We start from the raw sequence: 27,974 nt of genomic DNA on the forward strand, positions 1-27,974 counted from the left end.
CGAGAGTGACCCCTGACGCCCACAAACACATCCCTCAGCGCAGGGCTTAAACCCGGTAATTGCGACTCTACGACTCCCCGCGATGTTATCTGCATCTTTGCATGCACAGGCGGAGTGTCCTCTCCACAGGTACGCCATCGCCTGGGACATATTTCAAAGCCACTAACTAGCCCAGCATTCATGGCTTTCTCTCGATCCAAACAACTCTTTCCACAGGAGTGACGGGTCACTACGTGTGTTGAATGGGTTGCAGGAGTTGCCGACTTGTTCAGGTTGAACCTTACTGTTGCCTACGGTACTCTGGATGCGCTGCCCCTTCTGCCAAGCGTATGCGCCGTACCGAAGCCCCCCCTCCTCCGCCGCAGCTGCCGTTGGGGATTCCACCTATAATCTTGGGCTAGGGTCCTGCATCAAACCCCGCAGCCCTGGGGTGAGAGAGATAGTAAACTGAAAGACATTCTCGGGCCTCGAACTCTAATACCGTTAGGGTCGGGAAAACAAGAGCCGGCTGTGATTTACTATTTTCTTTAAGAATACGACAACTTCCACATCCACATATCTTTATATTACAGAGAATAGCATCACTTCAATACGTGTTGTGGCATTTTTTAAAATTTTTTTTAGCCGATGCAGGAATACAGGGTGGTCACGAAGTTTTACTTTACGCCTATTCTGATGGCTCTTTGTGTATGCAAGGTCTATGAAGTCGAATTTTTGTTGCGTTTTTGTTTATATTACTATAAACATGTATTGTAATGAGTGAAACAGTCAATTTTATGCGAGAATTTATTTTTGTACTTCAAATGCGATGCATCTCACTATATATTATGGTAAGCCATTTTTGCTGAGATATCAATCGTATCCTGACATTGCCTTCGCAGATGTCACGTCTCTTATTGTGACCCTCTTTTGCCGTGTTTTTATGAGCTGTGCATATTGTATTGTCTAAGCAATATTTTTGCTGGTTAGAAATACCTTATTCTTTCCTGTCTTTCCTAATAAATCCTCATATATATATATATATATATATATATATATATATATATATATATATATATATATATATATATATATATGTGGGGGGGGGGGGGGGGGCGGGTTGTGTAGTTTGAAGAAATACATCTACAGACATATATGATATATGGAATGCCCACTTTACGTATTTAAAACGTGAACAGCGCTGCTGACTTTTTTTTAATGCTATGGGTAATCATTCCTTCTGACTGAAAACTGCATTTGTTTACAAGGCTTTCGGTAGGTCTGTGTCATTCGTAATAATAGCAATAATTGCCAATGAATAGCTTCGTTTACAATTTTTGTAATTAATAACAGAAGACTTTATCTATGTCTCTCCTGAACTGGAGCTTGAGTTCTTTTATAATACTGGAATACGTACTCGAGTGTGTATTAACCTCAACTGACGTAAACATCGTGCGTTTTTCATTTCCTGGGAAATATCTCATTTGAGTTTGCGCCTAGTAAGTTACATAGCGTTTGTGTTTTTTTTTGTGATGCTATTCCATTTGCCTGCGTAACTAACGCGTACTTTTCTGAAGGTACAGACCTGGTCAGACTAATTTTACAGGATCGAATTTTATCTTACACAATTTCAAATGTTGAAATTGACCATATCCTATACTCTGTAGTTTACGCCAGCCGCCAATGGCCATTTGAAAGGTTATGGGCAATGGTTAGTTCGTGAACAGTAGTTAGCTGTATGAGAACAGCCGAAGGATTTTGCAAGTGAGATGGCACTGTATAGAAACTACTGCACGTAGTATTATCATGACGTATTTTTATCACGTAGAATCCGTATAGGGGAAAATGAATGGAAAACTTAGATTTTCTAAAGAGTTCTGCAAAAACGCAATGCATATTTCAAGTTGGTTGCATGCAAGGCACTAGTACGACCAGTTCCACACAGCTATTCCAATGTCTCGAGTCCTTATTGAACAGGTGTAACGGACGACATGAAACAAATCCCAAGACGCTCTGCTGGGATCATAAAAACTCCACAGAGCGCGTGAGAAAATGTAATGGAATTGCTTCCGGAGCTAAAATGAGAATCCTTGGCAGAAAGACGACGTAATTGTCGGAAAACGCTGCTACGTAAATGCAGGGAATCCGTATTCGAAGAAGACTGACCATTATGCAGCTACCAACGTGTTTTCCCTTGACGGTCATTTTCTCTCCCACAATAAGCGAATGGAACAGGAAATAATGAGGAAAAGTAACGCTTCCAAATTTTGTTATGTGAAAAGTCTTAAAGATGAACCAAACACTATTCACTTCTTTCTTTATCATGTCTACATAGCACTTTGCCGCTAGAGGACTCCGAATTGTATCCTGTAACATGGCGGTGTGCAACTCTATGTCGGAACGTGAGAAACAACGTTTCTCACGAGTTTCGTAAGGGACACATATTAAGTGAAATGGCAAATTCTTAGGAATAAGCAGAATCCTGGCTACAAAGTGTCGCTAGCCTGCGCCCCTTCCCATCAGAACTTCCGCTTCTGTTATGTTACTTTGTAGAGAAGTAAGGCGCTGAAGAGCGATATAATGCATGATACTCTCGATCACAGTTAAGTCACACTTCGCTTTCATAAGGAGTTACCCGTGAGTGAGTTAGAGCCTGATGTTCTTGAGCCGCAGCTAGTCTCATCTCAGGATATTCAATGGATCCTCTTGACCACACAGTCCGCAGTCTTTTAGTTCATATGGTGTATTTAGCAAGTCTCGTCCATTTTCTAAGCAGTCTTATTCGTAAGCAATCGATATCAAAATTTAATGGGTAAGCAAGCTATTGAAATCAAAATTTAATGATTAAACACGCAAAATACAAAGCAGACTTAATAAATTCGTTTTTCCTAGCGAAGGATATAAATCAAACCTATCTAAATAAGAAAAGCAATGCCGTTAAGACTTTGACAGAAAAACAAAAATTAGTAAAATCTTACATTCGAGCGAAGTAAATTCGCTATTCCTTTGCAGTCAGATACACATGACATTTTTATGTAAAACTTTAAGTCGTTTTTTTTTCCTTCGAGCGGTTTCTGTTTTAATGAAATAAAGCCTATTCGTTGCCCCAAGCTTAGTTAATTAATAGTGAAAACCCCATGAAAAGTCGTCTAGTAATTTTGTAGATTAGCATGCTCAGATAAACACAAACAACGGTTTTACACTTTCATTAACAGTGTAGACTGTCAATTAGCGTTAGTCATTCAGACAGTTACAAACGGTTATTCAATATCACACAGGGTGAGAAAAATGAAACTAGCCCGCAAAATATTTCATGCACAGGCAACCCAACTTACATCATCTGCACCAGGAACAGATGAAGTCAGTTGAGATGCCTGTCTTAGGTTGCACGAAATATTTTGCAGGCCGTTTTTATTTTGCCCACCCAATATGTAAATAGAGGTTTTAAATTACACTGCTATAGCCTAACAGAATTAAACTTCAGGGTATACTTTGCGTGAGTGAAAGCTACTGTTTCATTGCTGCACTTGGAATATTACAATTGGATTAGGGAGTAAACGTTTTCAGGTTCTGTGGACAATCTGTATACACAGCATATGGATATCTTAAAGACCCATATAGAATGCACGAATAGGTGACTGCTCTTACAATGACATCGAGAGTGTACTTCGCCATCGTCCGCCTTGACATCATCTGCACAGTTATTTCAATTGCTAACATTTACACCAGTTCTCACTGAAAAGTTGCACATTTCACTTCGGCTACTTTCTTAGTATGTTACAATGTATACCACTAAATAGATATAAACTAGAACTTTCAAAACGACAATTTTTAAGTCATCGTAGTTGCATTACAAAACTGAAATAACAGGCAGTCACAAACTCGTAAATACACTACTACAAATTAAAATTTTGTGAAATTGAAGAAGTATGTTGGATGTATTCTGCTTGGGCACAAAATTCATAATTCTTTCATATAATAGCAGCCAAAGGAAAATAAATGTGAAATGTAGTCACATGATAGTATAAAGGGGCTATCAAAAAACTTACCTTTTGAGGGCATTGCTGGGCTTGTATGCAATGTAATGTGACTCCGGCGTAGGTATATAAGCACCAATATGTAGGTAAGAGATTAGTATGGCACGCACGTCTCTCTGACGACCGGCGGTAAACGCGGAAACTTCTGCTATGAGGATGTTATTATCGAATGCATCCAAAAGGGACAAACGTGTTATTTTTTCTAGGCTGCCGAAGGCCACACACAGGTAGCCATCCATCAGAGAACGAAGAATGTGTAAGGGGTAGCACGTCTGTCGGAAACCACCATTTTAGAACGGTGCTCCAGGTTCCATGCAAGGACTACAGCTGCTTTATGATAACACACGTCCCCACATTGCAAATGTTGCAGTGCGTATGCTATACCAACTGAACTGGGAGACTCTTGAGCATCCGGCCTATAGTCCAGATCTCTCATCATGCGATTATCACGGCTTTCGACCCTTAAGAAAGGCCTAGAAGGGTCGACGATTCCTCTCGGGCGAGGATGTGGAACAGTCGGTTAAGGACTTCTTCACACAACAGGACTCAGTGTTTCACCCAACAGGCATCGTTGGGATCATTGGCTCAATGCTCACAGTTCAAATGGTTCAAGTGGCTCTAAACACTATGGGACGTATCATTTGAGGTCATCAGTCCCCTAGAACTTAGAACTACTTAAACCTAACTAACCCAAGGACATCACACACACCCATGCGCCAGGCAGGATTCGAACCTGCGACCGTAGCAGCAGCGCTGTTATAGACTGAAGCGCCTAGAACGGCTCGGCCACAACGGCGACAATGCTGACAGTGAATTTTTGTGATTGACATGCCGATTCTGGACTTAACGGCGTCCAACGTGAACTTTTTGATCACTCATTGCAACATAAACATTACGATCCAGGGCATCACGTGAAAGGGTCCTGTAGCCACCTTTCATTAGTCCGGTAGCCCATTTTCACTAGCATTTCACCTTTTCCTTGTTTCTCTTTCCTCATAACTCTCATAGTGGTGTAATTGAATGATTGTTGCTGTGTGTCACGTTACTAAACGGTGGCGTAGTCTGCTGCAGAAAGTCTGCGATAGTGGTGCAGATTCAGCATCAGTTGTACAGAATAGCAAACTCTGGTAGTGGTCAAGTAGGCAAAGAGGTTTTCGCTACTTGTGAGAGATCCACCTACGTTAGGTTGGTGGCGGAAATGGCATCTTTGGGTTTTCCGGGCCACGCAGAGCGTGGAAGAGGCTGGAGAAGAAAAAGGGAGGCAGTCTGCCGCCGGTAGGGGAAGCGTCCACAGCTGTGCTCCAGTCATGGAAGGGTGAGCTAGACACCGCGTGGCGCGTTGTTACTTGGCGAGGGGAGATCTGTTAGCTTGTGGTTTCGCTTTTCAGCTCTGAAAGATTGCTTTGCCTTGTCGCAGCAAGGAATGCAAAACTTCGGCAGATTTTTCTTTTAGTAAATTTCTATAGCAGACTTGGATCCACTGGAAGAGCGCCACACAAAGGTGTCGATAAGAAATGAGCAGTCGCTTCTGTATGAATGTCTGTGTGCCTTCAGCTGTGCCTGTATAAGCTTTCATCTTTCTAAATATTTATGGCTTCGCCTTCTCGTAAATGTTTCTTGCTTTATGTGTCTTTCGTCCGTGGGGTGCCAACCACGTGGTAGAACATTATAGTTTGTTGGGCTACCGGCATCACTAACTGTCCGATCTCATGTTTGTTTTAAATAATGTTAACTGTTCATGATCGTGTGATGCGATATTGTTGCAATTTGGGTACTATAACTAGAAATTGCGTCTCCACAAACCACGTGGTCACGCAGGTGTACTGCGAAACGTGTGCCGTTTCACGAGTTATTGCGATTAGTTATCAGGCAACAGCAGTCGTATGAATGATTCACACCAATGCTTTTAGGTGTAGATTACAACGGTGAACGTATCGACGCGTTTCTTCAATGTCTTAGGAATTCATGTTATCAGGAATTGTGTACATGACTCACATCCATGTCTTACAAATAAATGATTTTATCCACAATATTCTCTTGTATTCCGAGGTTACGTTTTTGCACCTAAGCCACTCACCTCGTAGCTTTCCTGTTAGCACATCCAATGCGTTTCCTTACGCACAGGTCCAGTGATTAGTTTCCCTTTTATTTTAAAACAAATGCCTTGGATTATGTCTTATTTTCAGGTGTGTTGCTGGGAGCTGATCTTCTGCACAGTGTTCTTGCATGTGCTATTTTATTTTAAATGGTTGATTCTCGTGAACAGTGCACGGGAAATACTATTAATTACGTCGCATCCCCTATTAGCGGTATCACGACGTACGTATTTTTATGAGTTTTTGGTCTGTGATCAAATTAATATATTTTCCGACTCAGCCAAACCTCTGATCAGTTTTATGGTTAGAGTCGGTGGCGACCCTAATCTTCTCACGTTAATTTCACGATCAGTAAGCGTTTCCATTCCCACTCTTAACGTAATAACCTGTAGAAACAGGTTAGTTACACACGTTCTACCTTTAGCACATGTATCATGTAGTATAAAAAGTCGGTGTCGGTCTGTTAGTTACATCTTTCTCGTCGCGAACACCCTAATATCACGTGATGCTTGGAGAGAGTGGGCCGCAAAGCGTGGGCAGTGGAGGGAGGCAGCTCGGGAACACACGGCAGGTGTCCAGGCGAGACACGGCCCCGGACCGCCAGCCGGCCGCTCCGCACCCCTTTGAAGTGGTGCAGCGGGGCGGAGCGCGTGTTATCCGCGGCTGACAGGTCCGCGGCCAGCTGTGAGCGGGGCCGGCCTCGCCTCGGACCGCCCGTCCGCCGGCGCGGCGTCGCGTTACCCACTCGCTGTGGCCCTCCTCCAGCACACACCGTGGGTCGCGTTTCTTTGTCCGGTGCGTACTGCTGTAGTCTGTCCGGCGTTCTGAAGTGCGACTACCCGAGACTCCACTCTCCTGGCCCGAGCACGTCACAAGATACAGGATCAGGCCGTTACAGAGTCAGGCTATACCGTCCGAAGCTGTCTTACAGCCCGGCGAGAACATGATACAAAAAGAGTAGAACAAGGATGTGAAGGGTCACGAAGACCAGTTTTTCCTTCATATTGTTTAAGTATTTACTGCTACTTTACAACAGAGGATGGGAAGTAAACTTACAAATTAAGCTGCACAACAGAATTAAAGGCTCTTTTCTCCAAAACCCCTTTATTGTCTCCTTCCACTTCCATGCAGAAGTTTGAAATTTGGCTGAAAGGTGCGTGGAAATCTCCTCTGTAATGACGTCACTCTCGGGCCCGGAAACACTTCCAAAAGCAAGGTGTCGACACATGTGAGAAAAAGGAAGGAGCTCAGAAATTCATGTGAAATGTAAGGTGGGTAAGTGATGTCACGTTTTCACCAAATTTCACCACAGTTCTTTTCAGTACCATGTGGATCTGACTCATGATGGAAACGTCGTCCCACCTCCTCTCAGCCACATTCATCTCTCCTTTTGATAGCTCAGATGGTTACAATCGCGAAACCAGCGTCGAAATCACGTGGTTTCTTGTGAGAGGCAAAGGAAAACATTCCAGATACACCACTGGTACAGTTTGCACATAAAGCCCACAGGGGGGTGGAACAAATGCCGTCAATGGAATTTTCCCTTTCCCTGGAGCGTTGATTACCAGACACTTCGCGATCGAAGATGACAGTTCACAGTGCGATGAACAACACGAAGGCAACCATTGTTGATATTCTCGGACGTTTCAATCCATCTCTAAGGACACTATGGCACTGCATTCTGATTAAGCGTGATCTGAGCCCTTCAGAGGGCAGCAAGACTAATTTCTGCTCTCGTGTTCAGCCTATAACCACTGTGGACCGTTCAGAAACATTCGAAGAAATTTGAACGTGATCTGTGACAGGCAATGGTACTTCTGCATTTTCCTCCCTCGTTTTTCGCGCCCTCCTATGGGCACAAGCGGTGCAACATTAAGATGTGCACGAATAAAACGGGAAACGGCCCCTCTAAGAACATTCTGTTCGGCGACATCCTGGGTACACCCGCCCACTTTAAATGAGCACGTTACGAATGTGCTTGTCTGAAACTTCGACACACACACACACACACACACACACGCACACACACACACACACACACACAGCTGCTCTAGCGCCTGAGAGTTAGGCAGCCCCTTCAACACCCCTCAGTCAGTGCTTGCTTTCCCTCAGACGCTAGAGCAGCTTTGTAGGGAATCAACGGCCAAGGGAGAGGTATAATACCTTGACGCTCTTACTGGCGCCCCCTAAAGCCTTTTCGTACCGATTCCGAGAGGCAGGGTGCCTGGAATATTTTCCTCGGCCACTCATACGAAAACTAAGTGACTTCAAATCTGGGCATCGCAGCTACGGCCTCCATTTTAGGGGTGTCAAAAGGAAGGGCTCTGACGACCTTTCCTTCATGTGGCGCGTCCATTGTGGAACTGGAAATAATTTTGGTGAAGTTTGGTGCCAATGTGACATCATTAACCCACCTTACACATCATATGAACTTTTGAGTTATGGTCTTTTTTTCCTCATGTGCCAACACTTTCCTGTTTGAAGCGTTATCGAGACCGACAATGACGTCGCAGGAGCCTGTACTTTTGCGCCATTAGATAGAACTATTGTACGCACCTTTTAGACAAATTTCGAACTTCTGTGTTGCAATGGGAGATAATTATGTGGTTTCGAAAATGTGATCTTTTAATTCTGTTGCGCAGTGTAGATATTAACCAAAGGAAATTCATAAAGGAAACACCATTACGCACACGAACGTTTAATTTTTTCAGTTGTACTGAAGTCTAAAAAAATTATCTCAAGCAGGACTTTGATAGATACTTTTAAAAGTCAGCAATAACTCTCGTTGTTATCAGTAATTTGGATGTTCTAGTGTTTATGAGACAGATCTTCTTCAATCACAAACACTGTTACGGATCAGGCTCATAAGCTACTAGCCACCTCTCAGCGTAGCACATTAATGACAGAACGGAAGAATGTGTTATGGACAAATGTACTTACAACAGCCTTCGCAAACCAGAGCTGTCTTACGAGGTCTGGCAGCTTAGCCTTACGCTTGGGACTCTGTTACTCGATTTCTGTGAAGACTCAACTGAATTATCTAATTCTCGTATAAAAAGTGCTCGATAGTTGAGCTACTGCTTTTAGGGCACTCAGATGTTGACTGACGAGTGTAAGGTCTAGTGTTTTACTAAAATTACTATACATGTGAGTCTCACTGTTATTTCGTCGGTAAATAATATCAGCGTTTATGCCTGCCATATTTGATATTACACTGAACACTGCCTTATGCATTTGTTTTTAAATTTCGGCTTACGTTGTTCCGAGTGATTCTTCGTAACGTTTAGAAACGCCCGAAGTGACGTAGAGAACGCTAAGATAAGTAATTTGATATAAGGCACATGGGGTTGCCAATGTCGGAAAATACCCCAAAAATAGATGAGAAATGTTCAACACGGATGTCATCAGATGACGTACCTCGTCGCACGTAAAGCAGTTGGTCTTGGGCGTGAAGGGATGACTAAGCGATGCAATACTTGGATTCGAGCAAACAGTGCAAATTTCCAACACCTTTTGTGAATGTAGTCTCTTGTAAACGTAGAAGCCACAAGATTGTCGTAGCTGCAGCCAAGTAAAAGCTGTTCTTGTTTTGTGTTTCTTTGCTTCTACCCCTTCTTTTACCGTTTACAGACATTATTTAGTAAAGAAAGCGTAGGTCATTTACTGATAACGACGCAGTTTAGGAGTTTAACCCCATTTACTTGTGGTGCAATACGGTAGGTTTTTGTTGTAGGATACTGTACTTTGTAATTAACTAGAGGACACCACGAGACTGTTAAATAAAATAATAAACCTATTTGTCTAACATAGTGAAACAAATACTGCCCGGCAGAAGGAATACTCGAACCCTACAACTCATGCATAGACGTCCCGCATGCGATCCGAGATCCACAACGACGTGAACGCTTGAGCCGGGACGGGATGATCAGGAGTGACCGACCGATAGCCTCAAACGCCCAACTTGCGGCGAGGTACGTCAAGTGATGCCGTCACATGTTCAACATTTGTCATCTAGTTTTGCTGTATTTCCCGACATTTCCCTGTGTTTTATATTAAATTACTTGTCTCAGCGTCATCTGCGGAGGTTTTTGAACGTTAGTAAGACTCAGCCTGTATGTCGTACACACTTCATCTGCAACGTCTGCACAATCTTTCGTTACCTCTCTCTTACTTTTGTCTCGAATCAATTTGAGCAATGTGGTGAAGACTAGACACGAGAAAAATGACTGTTATTCTTTGTTACATGAGATAGGAGTATAATATCCTTTCGGAAACCAAACTTGGTTTTCCAAAATTCCGGAGGAACATTTCTCTTGCACTTACGGGCTATTTACATAGAAATCGGCTTCCGTTCCTTGGTCGATGTGACACTAGTTCATAGCTCGTGAACGGATTATCGAAATTCATATTAAGGCCGGTTTTGAAATAGGCTGCACCAGACGATTCAACACATTAAGTGGTTTATTGCTCATCAAAAATAATTCCGTGGTATATTTCTAGTTTCAAGACACGAAAGCTCCTCACGGTGACCAAAGCTGATGTTTCTATGCCGTCTTTGACCGATTTTGATGGTATATTTTGCCTGAATTTGCAACTACCTCTGAATGCAAGCAACACATCTACAGCTGTATATTGTCCTAGAACACAGGCTTGTTTGGAGTTTTGAATGAATATTTCAAATATCTGACGTACCGTCGAAACGAAGACAGCTTCCAATAAAATTAAAATACTGCCGTGTTATTGTTAACCGAAATATTTTAACACCTGTTCTGTCTGAATCCCAAAGGTCAACTGCGTTATAGCTCCCAGACTGGTAAAGTTCAGCAATGTAAAAGAAGCGCATGTAAGCTTTCAATTCTCTCATGATCATTTCATTTACGAAATAGTGGTTTACAACCAGTTCACAAGTTCCTTTCCTTTCTGCAGTTTGCAAAGTTGGGGGGAGGGGGGGGGGGGGCTTTAAGCACTATGAGACTTAACGTCGTAGGTCATCAGTCCCCTAGACTTAGAACTACTTGAACTTAACTAACCTCAGGACATCACACATATCCATGCCCGAGACAGGATTCGAGCCTGCGACCGTAGCAGCAGCGCGGTTCCGGACTGAAGCGCCTAGAACCGCTCGGCCACAATGTGTGCAGTTTGCTGGTCTGTCTATCTCAAGATAACGTAAACCGCATTTTCATTGCTAAATATTGTAAAACAGACCCCAACATTCAGACACTATGCCAGTCTTGCTACCAAGCTTATTCGAAGTACCAGTCTGACGATATTTTTAGAACTGGTCCGAACTACTTGTTGCGGCGGATTTTCGTACCACTTAATTCCATCTTTACCAAAATAAAAGTAACTGGATACATGACTACCCCATGACTTCACTATTTCTGTTATAATTGGATACTTTGTAGTGTTTTGCAACTCATACAGTGGTATTTTGTTTCCCTGTCATTGCCATCACTTGCATCTTGCTCGGTATCACTACCATGATCCTTTCCGCTGCTGTTTGCCAAAGTCGTCTTCACTGACTGATGTCTCCGCCACGCAAAGACGCATGCGCACAGTATCCTGTTCCTCGTCGTCCATTTTGACCAAATACTTCTAAAAACACAAAATATTCATTAAAAGCGGTAAACCTAAAAATGTCACAAAAGCACTGCACGCTGTTGTGGAAGGTTCATAATTACCTCTTACCGTTCAAGCACGTCTATCGCCTTGTGGGGCCTAATGGTATCGCGCGGAGTGGAGAGGAGAGGAGTTCAGTAGCTCCAGCCACTGGGAAGTTTGACAGCGTAGAGCTGTGGAACAAAAAGCTGAGAGCAGAACAAAATGAGCAGATTCAAACTGACCCCACCACATCCTCATCGGATGAAGTAAGGGGCAACGTAATGTGCACAGAGCCGGCCACGGTGGCCGTGCGGTTCTGGCGCTGCAGTCCGGAACCGCGGGATTGCTACGGTCGCAGGTTCGAATCCTGCCTCGGGCATGGGTGTGTGTGATGTCCTTAGGTTAGTTAGGTGTAAGTAGTTCTAGGTTCTAGGGGACTTATGACCTAACATGTTGAGTCCCATAGTGCTCAGAGCCATTTGAACCATTTGAATGTGCACAGATCGGGCCGCATTTATTTTGCATTAAACGTGTCAACTGTATACGTCGTCATTATCAGACACTAAAGGTAAAACCTCGCTTTCTTTTTTTATTTTATTTCTAGCTTTCGGACGTGATCGACTAGAGTAGTCCTTGATGCACAATACGCTACAAATTAAATGACGGGCACACACATAATAATGGGTGTCTCACTCATAAAGGGCCCTGAGAATCTTTATGCAAGAGGATGTCAACCCAAATTTGCACATGACAAAACTTTGTGGTTCAGAAAAGAAAGTTCATTACAAGAAAGTTGGAAGTGACCTCCTCTCATCTGTACACGCAATTCAGCATGACGCTGCATCTTCGTGAACGTTTCTCCCATAGTGTCAGTTCATGGCAGCTGTTATCTTGTAAGGAAGAGAGAGACCTGCATTTTAGCAGTCCTTTGACATGTGTCACCCGGTAGTCCTGATTCCTGAGGTAAACGGCGAAAATACTTTGTGGACGAAATCAGCAATAGTGTCTTGGGTTCAGGCGCACTTTCTCCCGAAACAGCGAAAGCACATCGCCGTGCAGATCTTAAAATGTTCATTTGACTCGAGCTTCGTTTCAAGCCTCGTATGCCATGATCAGATGCTTTACGCCGACCACCGAATCGTTCTAAAACCAGTCGCTTGCGTGTCATAAAGGAACGACTTATCGAATAATGTTTCACAAGAAACACACTCTCTCCCACACCATACAGATACGTTGTGATAATCAAACAGCATCGATAGAATCAAGTCTCACAGTATACCTCGAACAATAAGCCACGCTACACTGAAACACGAGACCACCCCCCGCCCACACACTACACACACACACACACACACACACACACACACACACACACACACACACGTCGTGGACTTCACTGTCGCCACATTTCACAGGTGCTGCCACGTCGACGAGTTACATGAGAACTTCCACCGCGAAATACAATACTCTGACAGTAACAGTCGCGAACATGAAGGGCGGTGTTGAAATGTGTACACAGGTGGAGGGAAATCACGTCCAAAACCTACCGTAATGTACAAATGAATCCTCGTTTTTCAAACATGAAGGTATTACAGGGATGAATTTGGTTTCATATCCATTTTTACTGAGATTGTTATAAAGATTTTCCCTGGGTCCCATACGAGTGGGACACCCATCATCATGATGTGTTCAGTCGGTAAGAAGTTGTATGTTCCGGGTGCCCCTCGTAAGAGTCTTCATGCGCATCTTTTGAGGTTTCGACACATATTTGCAACTTCGTTTTTGCAATATGAGCTGGAGTCAGTCCAAACAAATAACGCTCATCACTTCTTTCATGCGAGGCCCAGTTTCCATTTTGAGACTAAATGATTTCAAATAGGAATTTTATGTGACCACTCGATAACCCATCATCGTGATGTGTTCAGCCTGTCAAGTATATACGAGATGTCTCTTGTAAGACTCCTCACGTGCAGTGCCAAATTAGTCTAATGTGATATTTGTCTTGTCTATATGTGTTAACAGGTGCAGTAAAATACGAAGGATAACGAGTACTCCAGCAGCCACTGAGCAGCGCTGCTCCAAGACGTTAGCAGTCAGCGCGGATCAGGACGGTGCTGTAGCTTCTGGAGTACTAATTACCACCACCTCGCCGGATCTACATTGTTTGCATTGCACTTTCTATGTATAAATAAAACAAATAAGGAGACAGAGAGGACAGCCTTGTGGGACACCTTTCCTTATTCTACAGTCTCTCTTAAAGCCATTCACATTTGTGTTATGTCTGTTGCACTTTTATTCGGTTTCACGAACCGTGTCTTCCACTCTGTCGAAAGCCTTCTGTATTTTTCACGTCACTAAATGCGATGTTCGTTTTCCTGATCTCGGTTGTTCTCTCAAAGCTCATTCGAAGTGCCCTTGCACGAGGGGACTTCAAAAAATCAGTTACACATTACAATGGCAGGCCAAGAAACTTATGTTCCTCCTCGATTGAACGGACGCTGTGGTCGGTGTCGACGGTCTTCCTTCTGGTTCTTTTACAGTTCAGTCTTAAGAAATTAACTGTCCTTCTCATGTAGTGATCATATTCCCTAAAGAAATACACATCACTAAACAAACACCGTCCGAGCAGGCCTTGAAAGCCCAACGGTACCGACCGGGCGCCGTGTCATCCGTGTCATCCTCAACTGTTAGGCGTCACCCGATGCGGATTCGGATACGAAGGTATGTGGTCAGCACACCGCTCTACCAGGCGTTGCAAATTTTCGTGGCAGTTGCCGCTACTTACCCCGCTTGCCGACAGCACTCGGCAGACCTGAACGGTCACCACCCATGTGCTAGCCAAGCCGAAAGTACACAACAAGAGGTTGGCGACATTTTGTTGACTTCCGTGTGTTTTTAATCATATTATATTGATATTTTCGCAACACCGAAGTTCCTCTCTTAGACCTTGAATAGGTTGGTTGGTTGGTTTTGGGGTTTGATGGGTGCTAAACATCGAGGTCATCAGTCCCCTGTTCCAGACAGACATACTTGTAAAAGGCCTATACAGTAAAGCGTAACCTCTGAACCCAAAGGGAGGAAACACAAAGGGGTACAGAGCTAAAATGAACACCGCAATAGCAAAAAATAGAGGACACTTAACATTGAACAGGTGGTAACACGCGCAATTTTTACATGCGAATGGTCCAGTCCACTGTTTTTAAGACGAGCGATTTATAAAAAATAAGCACCTTTTCGTACAGTTCGGAAGTTTAGAGGTCTCCCACTTCCCTTAGTACGTTGTGGGGGATGGCACCTTGGTTACTTGTCAAAGGGAAATCTTTGCAGTCAGGTACATGGTTTTGGACGCTGTGGGGAGTCGTAATTTCAGAACCGTGGTGCCAAATCTTTTTGCGGATTGTGTTTGATATCCTGAACAGCTGTGTAACCCAGTAGCCATTAGATTAGTGGGGACCCACTAACTTCACGTAATAAACAGAATTCCTATATATTTCCGGACTTCGGCTAAGTCTTGAAAGGCGGTTCTGCGTACCGTGCTGCTCAGGATAGTAAGCTAGCCAGCTAGGTTGCATATATTTTCGGCACCAAACACAATACGAGGTTTTGACACCTCTGTTCTCAAACTTCCGCGCTCCACAGCTCATTTTTATACAGGGGTTCCCTCTTGAAAAACGAGGAGTTTCCTGTTGTGCACAAAATTCTCAGCATCGTTGCTGTTTTGATATTCATATAACCGCACGCTGTTAAAATCGAGATTCGCTGGATGAGACACGCACGATGTAACACTCCATTTAATTTCGCGTAATGTTCCAGACATCGAACAAGGTTTTCAGCAAATGCTAGTAAGCTAAGTGGCAGATACTTCTGTTATGTGATAAAGAGTCTTAACTATAGTGTTGGCAGAGATCTTAAAGTAAGTGTGGTTATTTAAATAGAATGATATACTTTTTCAACGGCATCCGAAAGACCTTGAAAAGACGAGTACAGTGATATGATGTTTGTTAATTTTGAGGTTGAAATTCTCCGCAGAAGAATCCGAGATACACTATTTCAAAACTGAAAAGTCAAGTTGCCCGAAGTTGGCTGTTGTGTTGGAAACACGCTAATGCCAGGCTACGTCGTTGAATCAAGACATTAGACTGTTTACTTGTTTCCACCGCAGAACTAACGGCAGGAGCTGTGTCGTCTATCGGCAGTTCATTTCTGCTTCAAAATTCTTTGCGTGCTGATACGTACACTACTGAGGAAAGCAATTCTGTCGGCATAATACGGCGATATGGCGATGTCTATCCAGATATTCGCTGTCCGTCCCGCCAGACACTTGAGCAAATTATCAGGCTACTGGAGGGAAGCGGCAACTTCAACGTCAAGCAGAGGATGAACACTGCAACTGATGGAACAGGTGAAGAAGCTGTTCTCGCTACGACGCTTATCAGTCCGCATTGTGGCACGAGATGTACTGACAAGAAATGTGGGATCGTTGAAACGAGTTTCATTCGCATCCTCCATCGACGTAAATTCCACCCGTATCAGCTGTCAGTACACCAAGCACTTTGAGGACGTGTTTTCGGACGTAGTATAAAAATTTGTCGGTTTTCTCTGCAGCTCCTGGACGACAACACTAGGTTTTTCCAACGCTTGCTCTTCACCGACGGAGAAACATTTACGATCCACGATAATGTAAGTTTACGTAACATACACTACTGTGAAGATGAAAATCCATGCTAGCTTGGTCACGTACAACATCTACGATGGAGGAACTTAAACGTATGACATGGCATCATAGGAAATTCCGTTTTGGGACCTTACTTGATCCCATGGGTGTTAAATGGAAATACGTATGCACAGATTTTTACGAAAATCATACTTGTTCCTCTATAAGAGGTATCACTGAATAAGCGACAGTGTATATGGTTCCAAAACGACAGCTGCCCAATTCTCTCTTCCCGTGTTGCACCTCAACTGCAGAATGAGAAGTTTTCTCACGGTTGGCTAGGACGAAACGCTGCAGCATACTGGCCGGTCAGGTCCCCTTGATTTCTTTCTATGGAGAGCACTGAAAGATATAGTCTATCAAGAAACCCCAACTACGCTAGGCGATTTGGGCCGCGCAAGAGCAACAGTGTGCAGCGGAGAATCATCCAATGTATTCTTATCTCCTCACGTGTCTCTCAAACGGCCATTGTAAATGTGCTTAGCAGCATGCAATTTGAGCACATTCTGAAGTGAAAAAAAAATTTATTACGAAAAGTTTTTACTCTGATAGATGTCGACAGTCATTCTGAATAAAATTTTGAGTTAATTTTAAGTGCATTCCATCTAATTACTATTTCGAATTGAATCATTACGCACATTTTATCGACAGGAAGATTTTCCCTTTAAAAAGCATTCACACTTCATCAGGAAAAGAAGGGTTAGTTTTTTTTCAAATCTAAGAAAGTTAACACAGTATACCTGAAGAGCTGAAAACTAGCGCATATATGGACCGATCAACATGAGAATGAAACAAAATGTCCTCCCTGGTCTCATCATCATCATTAAGCCATTACGGTCTGCGTTTTAGGAACAAATAACGTTTCGTTAGCATCCTCCAACATTCCTCACGTTGGTTGAATAGTATTCGCATAGAATGATTAAACAAAAAGAAGAACGTTTTCAGCACTTGCACGCAAAGCTCTGCTCGAGAATACGAGAATACAAGGATTTTGACTTTTTTATTGCAATGTTGGCCAGACAATGGTGCGTGTTTCTGCAAGTGTGGCTAACATCCATGACCTTTCTTTTCATCGTAGCCCTAGTCACTAGTTGTTCTTGGTAACGGTGGAATTTTGAATGTAAGGACTGTTATTTCTGGCGTCTTGAAGTCGCAGTCAAACTCCTTTCACAAGATCTTGTAAGGCTGCCCCTCTTTATTGAACTGTAACATGGATGTACATATGAGATTGTGATCATCGCTTTATGCCCTGAAATGTTATACCTTCATACCAAATTTGTAAACCCAATTTGACTGTGATGTTAAAGTTTGGGTGCGAAGGTAATTTCGTATAATGCAACGGAAGAAAGGGGTTAACGAGAGTTAAACAAGACAAAACTGAAATTAGAATTGTCACTGGAGACCTCATGCATCTGCTGAACATATGTAAATTGTATCTTCCATTTTTGCAAGACAAATGTTTTTGCCGTCTTTGTCCCTCCCTCCCTCCCCCCCCCCCCCCCCCCACCGCCACCCCCCGCCTAGTAATCTGAAGAACACAACCTGAGTTTCAGCTGAAATTAATTCAATGACTCCGTCTCCAACAGCGCGCATGTCGAAGTTCCACGTCGACGTACACTTAGCTACATAGTGTCCGGGTCATACAATTTGATATAACAATACAAAATATAATAACTTGAGACGTAATTAAGACATTTGTTGGCGCCTTGCTCCGGAAGTGTGTTAACTGATTTTTTTTCTTTTTTTGGTTGCGGCAGTTGATACCGTGTGCGCACACACGTAACTGAAACTCCTTACATCATGTAGATGAGAGCAGTGGTTAATTTAGGCTGCGTAACCCCAGGTTCAAATACAGTAAGTCCGAATGGGATACGTTTTGAGAACGTAGTAGTTGTGTGAAGACATGTAGAGGTCTCAAATAATTGGAAATACTCATTAAACAAAAATCAGGGAGGAAGATCATAAATTTTTGAAACCCCAATTTAACTCAAGTTTATACACAGGGCAGCATACTTCATAGGTAAACTCAGTTCAAGAGACGGTGTGTTTCAGTTCATCACTGGATGTGACAGATAAAAGATTACAAAATATTGTTATTAATTTGCGAAGCTTTTGTAGTAAGCTTTTGAGCTTGTTAAGATTTAATTACATGAGAGACTTTTTTTGTGGTTTTAGGGCGCACAACTTCAACGGTCATTAGCGCCTAGACTACGTTAGGAATGCACCGCGAATCACAAGTTTAAAATAGCAATGAAACGGAAAACACGATAAAAGACAGACTGACAGGCATAGGATTAAAAAAAAACAGCATAATCAAATGTCCTTAGAGAGGGTTGTCAAGTTGATAAAATGAAAAACGCGAGCAGCTGCTCGTGGGTCATTCGCTAAAATGGCATCTAGAGTACATGGCAGGCCAAGATCAAGACGCAGTGTGTCAAAATCCGCACAGGACGTTCAAATGTGGCGGACCGTCAGCAATTGCCCACATGGGCAGAACGGCGCCGGCGCAGCCGTCAGCAGATGGCGGTGGCTGAACCGGCAGTGTCCAATTCGTCACCGGGCCAAAACTACCTCCTCCCGCCGAGAAGGGCGTGAGGAGGACGTCCAAGACGCGGGAAGAGGTTTCAAGGCCTGAAGCTTGTTGTCTGTAAGTGCAGCCCAATCGGCATGCCACAACGATAAAATGCGCCGACAAATGACCCTGCTACAATCTGACGAAGGGACACAACAAGAAGCTGTCCGAGGCTGGAGGACCGCAGCCTTGGCCGCGGCATCTGCAGCTTCGTTCCCAGGGATACCGACATGGCCAGGAACCCACATAAAGCTAACCGGAGAACCAACGTCCACCAGCTGCTGAAGAGAGCGTTGGATCCGGTGCACGAAAGGGTGAACCGGGTACGGATCACTGAGGCTCTGGATGGCGCTCAGGGAATCGGAGCAGATGACATATGCAGAATGTCGGTGGCGGCAGATGTAAAGAACAGCCTGGTAGAGGGCAATGAGCTCAGCTGTCAAGACCGAACAATGGCCATGGAGCCGGTATTTGAAACTGTGCCCCGACAATAAAAGAACACCCGACCCCGTCATTGGTCTTAGAGCCATCTGTATAAATGAAAGTCATATTAATGAACTTCGAACGAAGTTCGACAAAACGGGAGTGGTAGACTGAACCAGGTGTAACCTCCTTTGAGAGCAAGCAGAGGTCAAGGTGGACGCGTACCTGAGCCTGGAGCCAAGGTGGCGTGTGGCTCTCGCCCACTCGAAAGGTTGCAGGGAGTGAAAAATTAAGGTGTTGAAGGAGGCGACGAAAGCGAACTCCAGGGGGTAGCAGGGCAGAGACATACAACCCGTATTGACGGTCGAAAGAGTCATCAAAAAAGGAACGATAAGACGGGTGGTCGGGCATTGACAGTAGCCGACAGGCATACCGACAAAGCAGTATATCGCGCCGGTAGGTCAGTGGCAATTCACCAGCGTCAGCATGAAGACTCTCGACGGGACTAGTATAAAACGCTCCGATCGCAAGTCGTAAACCCCGATGTTGTATGGAGTTGAGGCGGCGTAAGATGGATGGCCGTGCAGAGGAGTTTACGAAGCTCCCATAATCCAGCTTGGAGCGGACGATCGACCGATATAGGCGAAGTAGGACGGTTCGATCCGCTCCCCACGACATACCACTGAGAACACTGAGGAAATTTAGAGAATGGGTACAACGGGCAGCCAAATACGACACATGTGGAGACCAGCTAAGTTTCCTGTCAAATGTAAGACCTACAAATTTTGTTGTCTCCACGAATGGGAGAGCAACGGGACCGAGTCGTAAGGACGGTGGGAGAAACTCTTTGTAGCGCCAGAAGTTAATACAGACCGTCTTCTCGGCAGAAAAACGGAAGCCATTGGCGACACTCCAGGAGTAAAGACGGTCAAGAGAACGCTGCAGACAGCGCTCCAGGAAACACGCACGCTGCGCGCTGCGATAGATGGTAAAATCGTCCACGAAAAGGGAGCCTGATACATCAGCTGGGAGGCAATCCATTATTGGATTGATCGCTATGGCGAAGAGAGCGACGCTCAAAACTGAGCCATGTGGCACCCCATTCTCCTGGTGAAGGGTGTCTGACGGGACAGAACCCACACGTACCCTGAACTGTCGATCCATTAAAAAGGAACGAATAAAAAGAGGGAGGCGACCGCGAAGGCCCCATATATGCATGGTGCGGAGAATGCCCGCCCTCCAACAGGTGTCGTAAGCCTTCTCCAAATCAAAGAACACAGCCGCGGTCGGGCGCTTCCGCAAGAAGTTATTCATAATGAAGGTCGACAAGGTAACCAGATGGTCAACAGCAGAGCGACGCCTACGAAATCCACATTGTACATTGGTAAGTACGCGTCGAGACTCGAGCAGCCAAACCAAACGGGAGTTAACCATTCGCTCCATCACTTTACAGATACAGCTGGTAAGCGAGATGGGTCGATAACTGGAAGGCAAGTGCTTGTCCTTCCTCGGCTTAGGGATCGGGACAACAATAGACTCGCGCCAGTATGCGGGAACATGTCCCTCAATCCAGATGCGATTGTAAGTACGAAGAAGAAAACCTTTACCCGCAGGAGAAAGGTTCTTCAGCATCTGAATATGAATAGAATCAGGCCCTGGAGCGGAGGTCCGTGATCGGCCAAGTGCGTTTTCGAGTTCCCGCATGGTGAATGGGGCATTATAACTTCCACGATTCGAGGAGCGGAAGTTAGGTGGCCTAGCCTCTTCTGCCTGTTTGCGGGGGAGGAAGGCAGGGTGGTAATGAGCGGAGCTCGAAACCACGGCGAAAAAGCGGCCGAAGGCATTGGAGACAGCCTCAGGGGCCACAAGGACGTCATTCGCGACCGTCAAGCCAGAAACTAGTGAGTGGACCTTAGTGCCAGATAGCGGGCGCAGGCTACCCCAGACAACAGAAGAAGGAGTAAAACTGTTGAAGGTGCTTGTGAAAGCACCCCAGCTGGCTTTCTTGCTTTCTTTAATAATACGACGACACTGTGCACGTAATCGTTTATAATTGATACAATTCGCCACAGTAGGGTGGCGTTTGAAGGTGCGTAAAGCACGTCGACGAGCACGTAAAGCGTCTCTACATGCTGCGGTCCACCAGGGGACCGGTACGCGACGTGGAGAAGAAGTAGGGTGAGGGATGGAATATTCAGCAGCAGTGAGAATGACTTCTGTGAGGTGTGCGACCTGACGATCGCAGCTTGTGAAGGTTTGATCCTGAAAGGTCGCCCTGGAAGAGAAGAGCCCCCAGTCTGCTTTGGAGATGGTCCAACTAGATGAGCACGGAGAGGGGGTATGCTGCAGGAGATGTATAACACACGGGAAGTGGTCGCTCGAATATGTATCAGAAAGTGCATACCACTCAAACCGGCGTGCAAGTTGGGTAGTTTATATAGAGAGGTCTAAATGGGAATAGGTGTGAGATGTGTCCGAAAGAAAAGTAGGGGCGCCAGTATTGAGGCAGACAAGATTGAGCTGGTTGAAAAGGTCTGCTAACAGGGAGCCCCTCGGGCAGGATGCTGGGGAGTCCCAAAGGGGATGGTGGGCATTGAAGTCTCCAGTTAACAAAAATGGTGCAGGTAGCTGAGCAATAATTTGCATCATGTCTGCCCTGGTAACGGCAGACGACGATGGAGTGTAAACGGTACAAATGGAAAATGTAAAAGTGGGGAGAGTAATGCGGATGGCAACTGCCTGCAGGCCGGTGTGATACCTACCACAGGGGGTGGGTCAAAACGCACAGAGGTGTAGTGTGCCAAGGCAATTTGATCGCATGGGCGTAGCTTCGTTTCCTGGAGGGCTACGACGAGCGGACGGTGCAAGCGGAGCAGCAACTTCAAGTCCTCTCGGTTGGAGCGAATGCTGCAAATATTCCAGTGAATAAGTGCCATCGTAAGAAGAAAAGGAAGATGAAAGAAGGGGTCACCTCGAAGGCCGCTGAGGGCCTGGCTTCGAGCGAGCACTGCCGCCGCTATCAGTAGGCGGACAGTCATCGTCCATTGGGTCTATAGGTTCATCGGCCATCTTGGGAAGATGGCCGGGCGGGGGAGCTTCCTCCGCTGGTGAACGGCCAGATATTCGGCTACCAGCGGTGCGGCGAGGCGAAACGGATGACGGCCTGGGACGGCAACCGCTGTGTGGCGCAGTAGAAGAAATGCGCCGTGGCGGAGAAGGAGAACTGTGAGCCTTCCTGGAAGGTCGTTTGGTGGAAGTACCGGTAGATGGCTGGGAAGTCGAGGTACGTTGGAAGTCTGCACGGGACGGTTCCTTCTTGAAGGCCCGTGCATCCGACTTCTGGGTCTTCGTCTTAGCAGAAGCTGATGAAGGGGCTGGTGTCTGTGGGGTGATGGGAGGAAGAGGAGACGTCGACCGCGCGATCTTAGCACTGGCCGAACGGACGACCGTGGTGCTGAAGGTCAGATCGCATGTCTGGGTTGCCACCTCCCTGGTAGTCCGAGGAGAGGCGAGGACAGTACTGTATTTCCCCGCTGGGAGCAGCGTGGGCTTCCTACTAGCCAATAGCTTGCTAGCAGCCAAGGTGGACACTTTCTCTTTGACCCGAATTTCTTGGATACAGCGTTCTTCCTTATAGACGGGACAGTCGCGGGAGGATGCGGCATGGTCACCCTGACGGTTCACACAACGAGGAGACGGAGGTGGTCAGTCACCCTCATGGGCATCCCTGCCACAAGTGACACATTTAGCCGCATTGGAACAAGACTGTCGAGTGTGATTGAACCGCTGAACCGGTAGCAGCGCGTAGGTGTCGGGACATAGGGGCGAACAGAAATAACCTCGTAGCCCGCCTTGATGCGCGATGGCAGCTGAACACTATCGAAGGTCAAGAAAAGTGTCCGGGTCGGTACAAGGTCATTGTTGACCTTTTTCATGACCCTATGGACAGCCGTCACGCCCTGCTCAGCGAGGAAAGATTGAACCTCCTCGTCAGTCAACCCGTTGAGGGATCTAGTATAGACCACACCACGAGACGAATTTTAAAGTTCGGTGTGCCTCCACCCGGACAGGGAACGTGTACAGGAGTGTGGCCCAAAGCAGTTTTTGTGCCTGAAAGGCGGTCTTAGTTTCTAGTATCAAGGTACCATTACGCAACCTGGTACACGACTTGACAGATCCGGCTATGGCATCCACGCGCTTCTGGATAACGAAAGGGTTGACAGAGGAAAAATCCTTGCCGTCCTCAGATCGAGAAACTACGAGGAATTGTGGGGCAGGCGGTAGTACTTTTGTCACTGGTGGCTGGTGAAGTTGCCGTTTATGGGCAGAAGTCTAGAGAGAAAAAGAAGAAATCCATTGCGGAGGAGTCCTCCATGATTGCCAGCGTCTCCGATGGCGCGCTCCTTCCTTGTGGGGACCCTCTCAGAGGGCACTCCCGCCTTAGGTGATTGTTTACACCTCCGGTCACACCTCCCGAGAAACAGACGGAGGGACCAATCGGCATGGTCAGAAGGTATCAGAGCTCAGGCAATCACCCCTCCCTGGGCCTGGCCTTTACCAGGGGGTACGTGCGTGCCTTACTTGTCTACCCAGGGCGGGGAATTACGCGTTACCCCGTCACCGGCTACGCGTGCGAACGCGTGGGTCGGCCTTCAGGCGCGCACAGGGAGTAAGGAAGAAGAAGAAAAAAAGAGAGAGGGAGGGAGAGGACAGACTGTCTCAAATGCCGAGGCGGAGACCAGAGAAGGCAAGGAGAAGAAGGCAAGGAGAAGAAGGCAAGGACAAGAAGGCAAGGACAAGAAGGCAAGGAGAAGAAGGCAAGGAGAAGAAGGCAAGGAGAAGAAGGCAAGGAGAAGAAGGCAAGGAGAAGAAGGCAAGGAGAAGAAGGCAAGGAGAAGAAGGCAAGGAGAAGAAGGCAAGGAGAAGAAGGCAAGGAGAAGAAGGCAAGGAGAAGAAGGCAAGGAGAAGAAGGCAAGGAGAAGAAGGCAAGGAGAAGAAGGCAAGGAGAAGAAGGCAAGGAGAAGAAGGCAAGGAGAAGAAGGCAAGGAGAAGAAGGCAAGGAGAAGAAGGCAAGGAGAAGAAGGCAAGGAGAAGAAGGCAATGAGAAGGCAAGGAGAAGAAGGCAAGGAGAAGAAGGCAAGGAGAAGAAGGCAAGGAGAAGAAGGCAAGGAGAAGAAGGCAAGGAGAAGAAGGCAAGGAGAAGAAGGCAAGGAGAAGAAGGCAAGGAGAAGAAGGCAAGGAGAAGAAGGCAAGGAGAAGAAGGCAAGGAGAAGAAGGCAAGGGAAAGAGTAAGGAATACCATGAGTTGGAGAAGAACAAAGAAAGGAACCAATCAAAGAAGGAAGAAACGAGAAATGAAAAACCAAAAAGACCACAAATATAGGTCGTGGGAGCGTCCGTCTCCGGACGCAGGCGCTAACTACCCCCTTGAGGGGGATGGACTCCTTTTAGTCGCCTCTTACGACAGGCAGGAAGACCTCGGGCCTATTCTAACCCCCGGACCCGCAGGGGGGACATGAGAGAGGAGTCTGTTCTTTATTGTGTAGTACAAATCGACGCCATTGCGAGGTTATGATGGAAATTTGAACATACACCTGTATATATGGCTTGAGAATAATTCCGACGGGAGGGCTCAGTTCAAATTAAATAATTTGATGCTTTCTTCGGAAAACAAGTGATTTCACGGATTTTTTTTTTTGCCACCAATGTTTCTAAGAACTCAAGGCAAATTTGATTGTTATGGAACAGAGCTCCCTCGAATATTTCTCCGCAACTTTGATTAACACTTTCAGCTTCAATACGGCATCTGCAACAACTGGAGCAGACCGTCATAACAACTGAAGCGTATAGTGTGAAAGCAGTTTCACCCATCGGCCTGTGTGCCCACCAACGGTGCATGTATTCACTACAACAGAACAAACACACAGACAATCACTCACACATATAAAGCAACAACACAAGGTGGTGTGGGGAAACATCTCAGTATAAAAGGCTCGGTATAGGCAAAATACAAATAAGAGTAAGTAAAGATAGTTGAGTGATTTTTAACTGTCTACCATTAGACAGGACTCGATCCTGATACAACAGCACTAAAAAGGAACTAGAACCTGCAATGACACATCAATTGATGACAGACACGACACTAACAGTCAAACATATTTGTGATTACTAATAACTGTAACATACTCTGTAACAGATACAGTTCGTATCTTTAGGGAAATTAATTATCTCATTAATTAATTAATGTATCCTTGATGTGCATCTACCTACAGCTCGAAAATATAGCTACATTATGGTTCTTTGTATGTTTCATGCTAACTGAACTTGCGGGAGTATCTTGTGAAGAGAACGTGTACGCCGTCCTAGCAGCCAGGCTGAAACTTCAAAAAGGCCAGACATTGGAATTACCAGCTTTCTGGAGCATTTATGCATTGTAATGACCTTTTACTTATTTACTTTTAAGCATTTATGCATTGTAATGACCTTTTACTTATTTACTTTTAAGCATCAATGAGTAGTTTCTCCAAAACATTGATTAGAATTTCACGATTTTAGTAGATAAACTAACACAGTATTTTATGTGTTTTCTACGTAATGTGTGGGTGTTACTGTAAAGTGAACATCAACAGCATTTCGACATTAACATTTTTGCGTGTGTGGCGCTTAATATAGACTCTTGTGAGAAGACTTAGTAGAGAAACTGTCTGTCGCTTATTTATATGGTGATAACTAGATCTATGCTTAAAGCCAATAACCAAGCACGTAATATCACAATGGCACAAGATCAAGTAATGTAATTACATTGTCAAATAGAGCCACAGAATTTCAACCAGGCATAGTTAGCGAAGTAACGGTTATGGCTGAGCAACCTGCAGTAATTTCTGCGCTCACGTCGGTGACACAAACGGTTGCAATTTCCGACTTTCACATGTCAGGTGAAATCCAATGACATACACAGCAATCAAATAATAACATGAATATGACCTCTGATACAGAAGCTCTTGCTAGGGGAGAATTGCCCACAACTACGCGTGAAACCTAAGTAACTGTGCCGAAAATTGTGTCGATATAATCTTCAATAAACCTTGTGCGAACCTCAATTGCTGAGAATACTGATTTGTTATCCCAGCTGATGCTGTATTTGACCGTCATGTCACAAGGGATTAACGTAAAAGCGAGTAACGTCCAAGCATTGGAAACTGCGCAAATTAATTTTGCAACAGCACAATCCACTTTAGCAAATGATATAAAAACTATGCAAACTAATTTTGCTACCCCACAGTCCACTTTCACTCAGGAGCAATCCGAAAAACTAAAAGCAATAAAAGAATTTTTCTGAAAAATTCCAAAATTTAGAAGCAAAACAGTCACTTGATGGCCAGTCAAGCACAGCTCATCGTCACACAAAAACTGCAATACAAAGAATTAACAACCAAATACGACGATATCTTATATCGGTAAGATAAACTAAATAATCAAGTGCCAGAAGTTATCCATGTGCAGAACACCATTACACAGGACGTAACTACAACCAAACACGAAAACGAGCAAGGAATCATTCATCTTACTCTGAGGATAGACACTCTTAGTCTCGAAGGTGAGAAACAAATAGAGAAACTTTTCAACGAACATGGAGTTCTCTTTTTCTAAAGACATAGAGGAGCGGACAAAAGTGCAAACTGAGACGGTGCGAAATTATGTGGATCAAACCTTGGCAGAAACGGTTGCTAACGTACAAGTTATCAACTAAACTGCACAAGGACACCTAAAATCAGAAATTCAAGAGATTAAACAAATATAGGAGAAGAATTTCCTGCTTGGAAGACAAAGATTGAAATCGAACTCAAAGCATGCCAGCAAGGTTTAGTTAATATTAGAGGGGCACCTATTACAGGCAGTTTATCAAAAGCAGACATTATTCCTGACGAAATCAGTGAAACTGAATCAGTGCAACAATATCCATGTATTGATACGTATTTACGTAACAACAGGAACCAAATTATCAGGAATATCATCCACCACGAAATAGTCACCAGAATACACCAGTGACTATGAATGAAGAAAAAATGCTTAAATATCGTCAGCTGCAGACATTTAACCCCGAAAGAAAGTCGATCAATCCCGTAGGCTTTATCAAAAAATTTAGAGGGATATTGACAGGAATATGACTGAGCAACAAAAAAATATGTACGTTGTCGGATTCATACACGTGGATCGATGTGGGTGTCAGAAGTATCCGAATGGTGTCAAGAATATCAGCAGTTTGAAAACGCTTTCTTGCACAAATACTGGAATAAGGGAGTGCAAGAAAGACTACGCAAGGAAGTTTTTGACCCACAGCCATTTTCCTTCAAACACGAAACTTAAAGGAACTATTTCGAGAAATACATAGGTAAAAGCAAATACTGGAATGAACCAATCCCGACACAAGATATTATTCGAATATTAAAGGCCAAACTTCCACTAGAAGTAAAAGAAAAACCTCTCCATGTGCCTGAACAACATGTGGAAGGTTTTTTAGCTACACTGGATTCCAGAGACGTCCTATT

The 27,974-nt window shown here is 44.8% G+C and overlaps 1 protein-coding gene across 1 annotated transcript in view; it reads left to right on the forward strand.

Moving 5' to 3' along the window:
• Window positions 1-25,529, forward strand: part of LOC124620102 (vicilin-like seed storage protein At2g18540) — a 114,898-nt gene extending 89,369 nt beyond the window's left edge. Inside the window, exons 4-5 of the mRNA XM_047146770.1 lie at window positions 24,215-24,687; window positions 25,488-25,529. Coding sequence (XP_047002726.1) covers window positions 24,215-24,687; window positions 25,488-25,529 — 515 coding nt within the window. The remainder of the gene's footprint in view (window positions 1-24,214; window positions 24,688-25,487) is intronic.
• Window positions 25,530-27,974: the final 2,445 nt, after the last annotated feature.

The sequence above is a fragment of the Schistocerca americana genome, chromosome 6 (assembly GCF_021461395.2).
Source record: "Schistocerca americana isolate TAMUIC-IGC-003095 chromosome 6, iqSchAmer2.1, whole genome shotgun sequence".
Lineage (NCBI taxonomy): Eukaryota > Metazoa > Arthropoda > Insecta > Orthoptera > Acrididae > Schistocerca > Schistocerca americana.